General features: G+C 37.7%; 1 protein-coding gene across 1 annotated transcript; it reads right to left on the reverse strand.

Annotated features, from left to right (window-relative positions):
• LOC109693785 (olfactory receptor 2AG2-like) lies at positions 1–951 on the reverse strand. The gene has a single exon (XM_020175339.1). It carries the CDS (start codon positions 949–951, stop codon positions 1–3), a length of 951 nt encoding a protein of 316 aa, XP_020030928.1.
• Positions 952–10755: the final 9804 nt, after the last annotated feature.

The raw sequence follows: 10755 nt of genomic DNA on the forward strand, positions 1-10755 counted from the left end.
CTAAGTGGATGGGTGTACTGGCCATATGTATTTCCCTAGGACCCTCCTCAAGGCCACAGTGACCTCCTTATTCCTCAGGCTATAAATGAGGGGATTCAGGGCTGGGGTAACAATTGTGTAGAAAACAGAGATGATGTTGTCCTGTTTGGGATTGTGGAAGGAGCTAGGCAGGACATACATGGATGTAGCGGCCCCATAAAACATCCCAACCACAACCATATGGGAAGAGCAAGTAATAAGGGCTTTCTTCTTCCCCTCATTTGAGGGCATATGGAGGACAGTGAAGAGAATTAGTGTGTAGGAGGTAACAATGGCAGAAAGAGGGAGCAGGAGGAAAGTCACACCTGTCACATAAACAAAGAGTTCATATCTAGAGGTGTCTTCACAGGCCAACTTCAACAGAGGGGGGATCTCACAGAGCAAGTGCCTGATTTCCCAGGAGAAGCAGAAAGGGAAGTGCATTGTATACATGGTATGTCCAAAGGCACTCAGGGATGCCAGGATCCATGATGTGGTCACCATGAGCCAGCAGACCCTTGGCCTCATGTAGATCATGTAGTTAAGAGGATGACAAATGGCCACATACCTGTCATAGGCCATGAAAGCCAGAAGGAGGTCCTCTGTACCACCCATCGTCAGTGCCAGGAACATCTGAAGGGCACAACCTCCAAAGGAAATGGTGTTATCTCTGAACACAAAATCCATGACAGCCTTGGGAGTAACAACTGATGTGAAGAGGAGGTCAATAAGAGAGAGCTGCCTGAGCAGGAGGTACATGGGCACATGGAGCTGAATATCCATTGTGAGGACCAGGAGCAGCAGTCCATTGCTGGTCAGGGCCAATATGTACAGAACAGTGATTGTGACACAGAGTAGTTCAGGAGACCCACTGCCATTCAGAATTCCCAACAAAATAAAGCCATTCCCCAAGGTGGAGTTCCAGAGATCCATTCTGTGTAGTTTCTTTGATTGTCTAGAACCAGAAAGTTTCCAGTGGAAATGTTTCTATGTTATTTCAGCCTAGTTTTGGATTGTCCCAGGACACATGGAGTAGCCAGCAGGAATCCCATGAATTATCATTTTCTTTTTTAAGTTTCCTCTCTGTTCTCTAAATCTCTGGATGTTTTGACTGCATTATAATGAGCCATTGGCTAAATGGGCAACAGAAACAATTGGAAATGTTAATTATCAAGAATTTCCTTTATGTAAAGCATCAAAGAGAATAAGACCAGGAAAACATCTTTATATAGAGAAGAAAATATCTCTACTCAAAATAAGCAAATACACTGGGCACTGGTTGAAAATCATGCTGATTTTATGCTTAAAATCTGCATGTAATTACAGTTCAGTTTTTAAAATTTTATTTATAAAATTATTCTTTGCCATTTTCTTCCTTTATCTGATATGTTCCTTTACTTTCTTATCTCAAGGAATGATAGCATCATCAACAGAGAAATCTCTGAGCTCTTGGGTCACTTGATCCCTTATAGTCTTAAATTGTCCTTCTTCCCTTCATGGAAATACTGCCAGTCTGCTGGAGGGTAAAAGAATTCTTAGATGAATTTAAATGGTTGGGTGAAATATATTTTAGCGATAAATTGGTAAGAACAGTACAAAAGTTGTTTGTTTGAAGGAAGTGATAAAAATAGACTCAAGAGTAAACAAGATAAGAAAGAGATGGGATTCATGGAGCTATGGTACCTCATTTGTGCTTACATCATATGATAAGAGGATATGAACTACAAAAATAAGTCATTGTAGAAAAGGCCCAAAGACAATTCATTGTCTGGGATTCACAGCAACACTCTGAATGGTTTCTTCTCTCTCACATATCTTAGCAACAGAAGGAGGGATGCTATCTTGCCAAACCCTGAATTCATATGATAGGACTGGTGAAAAGGGTTAGGGAGAAGAGGACATAGAATATGTCCTGCTCTTTGTGAATGAAGATTATTTAAAGTTCAATGGAAGTCTTAGGAAGAAGCATGGAAGAGAAGAGGAAAATTCATTAAATTCTTTTTTATTGGTGGTAGTGATACTGAGGTTTGAACTCTGGGCCTCACATTTGCAAGGCAGGCACTCTACCATTTGAGCCACTCCACCAGCCCTCATTAATTAACTTATTTACCTTTCCTGCATAACTAGACTGAGTACTCCTATCTTCTCTTTATGTCTCTAATCTATTTACATCAGAGTTGAGACTTTAAGTGGTAGGATTACAAAAACCTGAGATGAAAGGCCCCTATGCTCAGTTCCTTTCACTTAGTCAAAATTTACTAAGGACATACAATGTACCCAATACCACAAGTGATTCTAGAGTTATTGTGTAGATTTGAAAAACTCATCACAAACATATACACCATACGGGCTGATTATATATCAATGAAGAAAAACATGATATACGTGCAACATATGAGTGAGGTTTTAGGAAGTGGTATATAAGCTACAAACCAAGAATGAGTAAGAGCAGGCTAAGTCATAAGGTTTGAGGTATAACAACAACAACAAAAAAGAGATAGTAAGATTCAGAAGGTCAGGACAATAAGATGCAGCAAAAGGAAGCCCTCCCACTACTTTTGCACTACCTGGCACTGTGGTCAAGAAGCCAGCCAGAAACAAGTATCCTCCTTAACATATTGTGCCATCATTCATTGGGGTTTAAGATCTTTACTTTGTTTTAAGAAACCAACACTATAGGTTTAACCTGAGAAACTTTGACAAGAAAGCCTTTTTCTGCTTATTGAAAGTAAAAAGACATGCTCAAGGCAAATTCTGGGTATTGTTTTTGATAAATATGATACTTGAAATGCTCTTCTATTGATTGAATAGAAGATGAATGAATAGAGAAATAGAAGTCAGAAAAAACTCATTAGCTGGGTATGTTCTAAGCCAAGATTTGGACAGTATTTAAAGATGAGAAAAGAAACAGAGTGTGGGTAAGGTGGTGTAATGAGGATATCAGATCCTATCTACCTGACACCTTCCTTTGATTCAAGACTTGTTTTCCCTTCTTTTCTTTTCACTGCTCCTCCCATGTAGAGCCCTCCATAGAGAAAGGCCAGGGAACCCAACAGAGAAACATCCTTTTCTACAAAACTGCTAGTAGTATATTGGCTCATGCCAAGAGCTGTCAACAGAGGCTAAGGTGAATAGAGGAGCATTATTGAACATTATGGACACAATCAAAATCAATTAAAAAATAAAGCTAAAGTTATAGAAATATATTTTATAAGTTTTTTCTTTCTGCCTTTGATCAAAATATTTAAGTTATTATTTGACTTCATTTGTCTTTACTAAGGTATTTTGGTGTTAAACAAGCATGTAGAGGAGAGTAACTTGAACTGATAATATGTGGTCTTCTTTTGACATGCTATTATTTGGTACTCATATCAGACAATTGAAGTCCATGAAAATATAGGTGTATTAAAAGTAGATATTGAGACTTTAGTAAGAAAGCCATTATCAGGAATTCTAAAAGTCAGTTCTGGCCAGTGGTACTGAATGATTACTGGTATCTCAGCATATGCAAGGTGGGTTCACTTAGCAAATGCCTAGAGTACATATGGAAGTGAACTTGCTATGAAATCTGAGAAACAAGACAATCTGAAAGCAGAGCAGCAAAGTCATGGTCCTCTTTCTCATGACTCATAGCCTCCACAGGATATGTAGAAACAGAGACAGAAACTTACCTTCAATGGGAAAAGATACAGCTTCTAGATTACACCAGGTGCTCTATTGTTCATTTTGGAAATGAAGGGATTCGTGACACTGAAGAAAGAAGAGGTGGTTCTTCTGCCAGGGTGGGAAGTAGTTGTGCATGATGGTCACTAGGATCAGGGGTAAAAGTCATTGCCATTGCCTGTCGTTTCTGAGGAAAGAGATGGAAGCAGATAATCAGCTAAGAATCTAGGCAGGATCTTAGGAAAAGCAAGGAGCTGAATCCTTCCCAATGTTCTCATCCGCTCTCTTTTTGAGAAATCCCTCCACAGCCCGGTAGTGGTTCTGACTGAGTGTTGAGTTCATATACTCAGATTTTTCATATATCTTCCCTGTGGGATCTATAATAAATGAAGATCAGGGTATGAACTTGATGACAGGTAGAAGCAAGGCTCCTTAAAGTAGACTCACCATTGTCTAGTCTCACTCTCTCTGGAGCAACAGAGAGCCCTAGTCTTGTCCTTGGGAGACATTTCAGTCTACTCTTCTCAGGCGACTTGACCTCCCTGGAAAATGCTTCTCCTGGAAACTAGATTTTAATGAATTCTCTTGGGCATGTCCCCTGGCCTGCCATTTCTGCAAACAGTACCCATTAAATTCACTTTGAAGCCTGAGGACTCTTTGACCCCAAATAGTCTTCCTAAGGAGGTCCCGATTAAATAGATGGTGTCAGTAACTGGTCAAGCACCAAGGGGACATGTCCAGGCTTTTGACTAATTTACAAAGAGTCTCATGCTTCCATTAGGCCTACCACTAAGCATTTCTTTCCTGTGCCTCTTTTTTGGGCTATTATCTGCTGGAGGTAGTTAACCATGCACTTCTGTTAACATCAGGTCTTTCTTCATCAACCTTAAGTTAGCAATTATCACTGTTTAAATGGGTCTCTCTATGCTTTTTCAGTTCTTTGTTTCTCAGATCTACCCTTTGTTATGTGTGTGCGCACATATGTGTTTTGCCTCTGTGTTCTGTGAGCACAGGTCTCAGCCACTCAAGTTCAGGGATGATGACCTTCTGCAGCTGTCAATACTCTATTTCAGGCCTTTGTTCTCTCTTCTCTCACTCAGCTCTTTACTTATGCTGCTCATTCTTCAGTCTCTCTTTGATCACTTTCTTCGCCAGTCAATGCTGGAACTCTGTTGCTGCGGTTTTCATATCTTCTCGCCCTCAACTTCAAGATAATTAAAAATAAGTTTTCATTTATAGATTATAAAATGAATATACACAAGAAAGTTACCTCATCAAGTACAACAGAAGAAATATATTTTTTTCATTAGATAAACAACACATTCCTCCAGGTGAACTCAGTTTTTCCTGTTCTGCCAATTATTAGAATTTTTAATATGATCTGAGTTCCATCTCTAATGTTCTTCCCTAGTCCAGAATCCATGTTTCTCCTTTATTGCTGTACTTGAGTTTGTATCAATCTCTTAGTTTTTCTGTGGTAGGCGTTTCATTAATACATGTAATTCTTATTTGTTACCCTTCTTTTCACCTTCTTTGAATTCTTTAGTTTCTTCTCAGGGAACATGTTTCACCAATAAATGACTGGAATTATATATATATGTATAAATTTGGTAATTTTAATACTTCCCATATTAATTTTTAATTCCAAGAACTTGGATGAACAAGAATCATCTAGTATATTTCTAATTTCTCTGTTAAAATGTCATTTTAGTCATAAAAATAAATAAAATGAAATAAGAGCAACTTACCAAAAGGAAGAACATTAGTTAGCATCCCCTTGCTATAATTAAATGCCTGAGAAAATTAACTTATGAGGAGAAAAGGTGGGAGACACCAAGACAGCAGCAGAATGACCTCACCGAGCATTCTTCCTCACTGACACACTTTATTGAACAGTGATTCTTACACCTTATTCCTTGCAGAACTACAAAGAACCAATATCCCATTGATTGGTTGTTTTGATTTTTCATTAGCTTGTTTCTATTGTTTTACTTAAGGTGTGATTTTGGCATTTTTGTACACTCTTTCCTATTCTCTTCTTAGGTCTACTTTCCCATCCTTTCCTTTTCTTGCTGTCATTATATGTGAAGTACTAAACACACTTTAAGTGTTCAATCTTAAATCATATCTTCTCCTTCCCTTTCTTACTTCTCTTCTCCATTTATCCTTTCCTTCTGTCTACAATTAGAACTTCTCTCTTGCTCATATTTTACTAGCTCTATTCCCACATTCATCATATTCATAATCCTTCTTTTCTTTCCTTTATTATTGTGATGGGTGGGGTAAATAGTGGCATTTGCACAGGTTCTTACAGTATAACAAATATATCATACATATATTCACCTCCTCAACCATCCTCCTCCACCATCACCCCCAGTTCATGGAGGCGTTTCAATAGGTATCATTTTTGTATTACATGTGTACATATTTTATTGCACAGTATTCACCCTCCTACTACCTTACCTTTCCCTCCCCCACTGGTGCCAGCTTGCCCTCCCCCTGATGTGGGACATGTTCTGTCCTGTACTCCAATTTTGTAGGAGAAAAAATAAAACAAAAAGCATGACATTTTACCTAGAGATAAAGGTAGCTATGCAGGATATTTCCATGTATGTATGTATTATAACCTCAATTGATCATAATCCTTTTTTAGGACCCATATTTTTGGCAGATAATTTCATAAAGGCAACCCATCAGAAAACATTGATTTGTCAACATAAATTAAATGCAAAGAGGGCACAGGATGATATATTTCAAACCTTGAAAGAAAACAACCCTCAACCTAGGTTAGTGTATCCATCTAAACTATCCTTCATAATAGAAGGAAAAATAAAACCCTACAACAATAAACAATAATTAAGGGTATTTATTACCATCAAACCAACAAGGCAAAAAATATTTAATGGAATCCTACACACAGAAGAAAAGATAGAAAATTGCAACCAGTAAAGAATAAACCCCACTAGACAAGTATATTAGCAAATGAGGAATAAGAAAGTAGCAAACATCACAAAAGAACAACATTCAGGAAATACTCCATACCTTTCAGCATTAACACTGAATGTTAATGGCCTCTATTTTTCAATGAAAAGAGAATGGCAAGTTGGATTAAAAAGAAAGATATGAATATATGTTGTTCAGAAGAAATGCATCTCACTGTCAAGGACAAACATTGATTTAGGGTGAAAGGGTGGGAAAAGATCCTCTAAGCAAACAGACACAAAGAGCAAACATTAGTAGGGATACTTTTCTCTAATAAAGCAGATCTCAAACCAAAATTTGGCAAAGGAGACAAAGAAAATCACTTCATATCAATAAAAGGAAAAATTCATCAAAAGGATATAACAATTGATAGCATCTATTCACCAAATATTGGTACACCCAACATTAAAGAAACACTTCTAGACTTAAAAGTACAAACAGACCCAATGCAATAATAGTGGAAGATTTCAATACCCCACTCTCACCAACAGATAGGCGATCCAGACAAGAAAGCAACAAAGAAACTTCCAAATTAAATGACACTACAGAACAAATAGATTTAACAGACATTTACAGAGTAGTTCATTCAGCATTTGCACAATACACCTTCTCTGCAGCATATGGAATTTTCTCTAAAATAGATCATTTTTGAGAAAAGCAAAATGGTGGACAGCAGAGGGATCCTGAGACTCTGAGCTCCACGATTTCAGAAAAATACTTCAGGTTCAAGGAAACAAGGATCAGGTAGCACTGCTTTATTTATTTATGTATTTATCATCAACTAAGAAACTGCCAATACATATGGTACACATAATGTTTAATGGCCAACCCTTAAATTAGCTTTTTATACCACATAATAGCCAGGAAATCTTCAGCACTAAGACTGGCAGTAGCTGCCTATTGACCTACTGGAAAGCCATTTCTCCCTTTTTTTTACTTTTTCTTTTTTGGCTTCTTTTCTCCTGTTTTGGAACTTCGAAAATCAGAAACTCAACACAAAGAACTGCAAAATGAGTCCCACAAGCATCTGAGATGTCCTGGATCCACCCTAATTTATGGACATAGAACCTGTCTGTGCTGCCTGTGTCTGCCATCCCAGAGCTGAGTTTAACTGCAACTCCACCAGATGGGGACAACACATCAACTGCTCTGGAGGGAACCACACAGTAAAGCACAGCTGGCAGGCAGATTGCACCACCTCCTAGACAAAACTGGTGGCCAAATAAATGGAGGGAATATTTCACCTCTGCCTGATGGGGATAAGCAGAATGCTAAGCTGGCCAAGCCTGTGGGAGGATGGGGAAACACAGTCACTGTCTGGTTAAAACAAAATATTCTACCACCTTGGGGAAACTGGTAGTGAGCTGAAACTGACAAACTTCCAAGAGAAAAGTGGTGGAACAAAAAACTCAATTCTTGCTCTCAGATCTGCTCTGCAGGCAGTAGGGGCTAGTGACTGCTCACATACTAGCTCCTCATGGGGCCACTTTAGAGATCCTCCCTGAAAAGCCTGGGTGCAAACATACTGAGCTGATCCCCTCCAAATCCTTCTGATAGGGAGGGGCAACATCCACTGCCACACAGCCCAGGACACCAACCTTAAGAAGGGGCAGGGACACAGAGAGAGATCCTGCCAAAAGTGTCAGCCCCTGGATTTAAAATCAGAGAAGAGTCCAGAGCATACATTGAGCTGTTTTGTACATTTAGTATTCCTTTGTTTTGCTTTTATTTTTATTTATTTCACTTTATTTCTTTTTCTTTCTCAACCTATTGTTACCTATGTACCTCTTCCACTCTGTTCAAATATCAATTTGCTTAGCCCTCCTTTGCTCCACTTTCCTTTTTCTTCCCCCTTTTCCTTTTTCTTTTTCTTTCCTTTTTTCTTTGTTTTTCTTCTTTCTCCTTTTCCTTTCTTCTCCTTTCCTTCCTCCCCTCCCCAACACTTCCCCCCACTTCCCCTACTTCCTTTACACCCACCACACACTGAATAGTCTATTATATCAACTGTACATGTCACACACATCCTTCCTATCCCTCTGCAATCCTTGACAATAACACTGTCTGTCCCAATGAACTTCACCTTTTTACATATTAAGGCCTTCTAACCCTATAGCACCCACACCTCATACCTCTTCTCCCCTTCACCCCATTCCCCTTCCTTGTTCCTTCTTCTATCAACATCTTTTAATTACCTAAGTATCTATCTCTATCCAAGCAACTGTTATCTCATCAATACCTGTTGTTGATAGATAATATCACCAACGAGTTCCTTATGTAGTATGTAAATAACTGCTTTGGCATTGAATTTGTGAATTTGTTAATGCTGTTATATCCCCAGTTCAGTAAACAGAAATATTACAACCACCTTGCTAATAACTGAGAGCAAAGAAATTATGTCAAGAAAAAGATAACAGGTGATTAAAATGCTCAATTACTAACCTTCAATACATGAGCAAAGCATAAAATAAAAACATAGAGAGAAGAAGAAAGCAGGGGAACACAACTTGAAAGACTAACAATAACATAATAGAGGATGTAGTAGAAAGTGAAGGGGATGAATCCCCTGTTGCTGACATCAGAAGAATGATGATAAGAATGCTCAATGAGCTTAAAGAAGCGCTTAAAGAGAACATTGAAAGCCAACTCAATGATATCAAGAGTACATGGATAAAAAACTTGAGAAGACACAGAAAAAACTAAATGAACTCAGAGAAGATTTCAACAAGCTCCAAAATGAAACTAAGGGGATTATTTTAAAAAAGAGATAAATGTAGTAAAGAAAACAGCACAAGATTTTAAAGAGAAATATCACAAAGATATGGAAAGTCTCAGGAAAAAGAATCAAACAGAAATCCCAGAAATAAAAAAAAAACTCTTACATCAAATAAAAAATATAGTAGAAAGCCGCTCCAGCAGACTGGAAAAGTGGAAGACAGAATTTCAGGGCTCAAACACAAAGTAGACATTAAAGAAAAAAAACCAAAAGAATTCTTAGACAAAATACCCAAGGGCTGCAAAAGGAATACAAAAACACTGCAACTCCATCAAATACCAAACTTAAGAATCATGGGCATCAAAAAAGAAGAGGTGCAAGCCAATATATTTAACAAACTAAAGCAGAAAATTTCCCTAATCTTGAGAAAGAGATGCCCATTCAGGTGCAGGAAACCTCCAGGACACCAAATAGACATGACCAAAATAAAATATCTTCACAGTATATTACAGTTAAAATAATTAGCACAGAGAAAAAGGGAAGAATATTAAAAACAGTAAGAAAGAAAATTCAAATAACATATAAAGGTAAACCCATTAAATACAGCAGATTTCTCAACAGAAAACTTAAGAGCAAGAAGGGCATGGAGTGAGGCATTTCTAGCACTGAAAGAAAACAATTTCAGTCCTAGGATACTCTATCTAGCAAAGCTATCATTCAAAATTGAAGGAGGAATAAAATCTTCCAGAATAATCAGAAATTAAAACAATATCTAACCACTAAACTACCATGACAGAAGATTCTGAAATGAATCATGCACACAGAAGGTGAAAACAACATAGCTATGAAAGGAAGGGAATTATTAAACCTCAAGAAAAGAGAAGACAAGTAATAAGAGAATGGCATAGAATTAGTTAAACACACAAACCCATGCAAACAAAAACAACTAAATGGCAGGAATTACCTCCTACCTATCAATATTAACACTACATGTTAATGGCCTCAAATCCTCCATGAAAAGACATTGATTGGCAAACTGGATTTAAAAGGAACCCAACAATTTGTTGTTTACAAGAAATCACATTACAGACAGAAACAAACATTGCCTTAGGGTAAAAGGGTGTAAGAAGATTTAACAAGCTAATGTCACTCAAAGACAGGCAAGAATAACCTGGATTTCAAACCTAAATTAGTCAGAAGAGACAAAAAAAGTCACTTCATACTAATAAAAGGAGCAATAACTCAGGAGGAAATAACAATTGTTAATTTATATGCACCCAATGTTGGAGTACCTTACTTCATTAAACATACACTACTGGATAAAAAAAACAACACAGATAGACTCCAACACAGTTGTGGTGTGAGACTTCAATACTCTT

This window comes from Castor canadensis, chromosome 1, assembly GCF_047511655.1.
Source record: "Castor canadensis chromosome 1, mCasCan1.hap1v2, whole genome shotgun sequence".
In the NCBI taxonomy this organism is placed as follows: domain Eukaryota; kingdom Metazoa; phylum Chordata; class Mammalia; order Rodentia; family Castoridae; genus Castor; species Castor canadensis.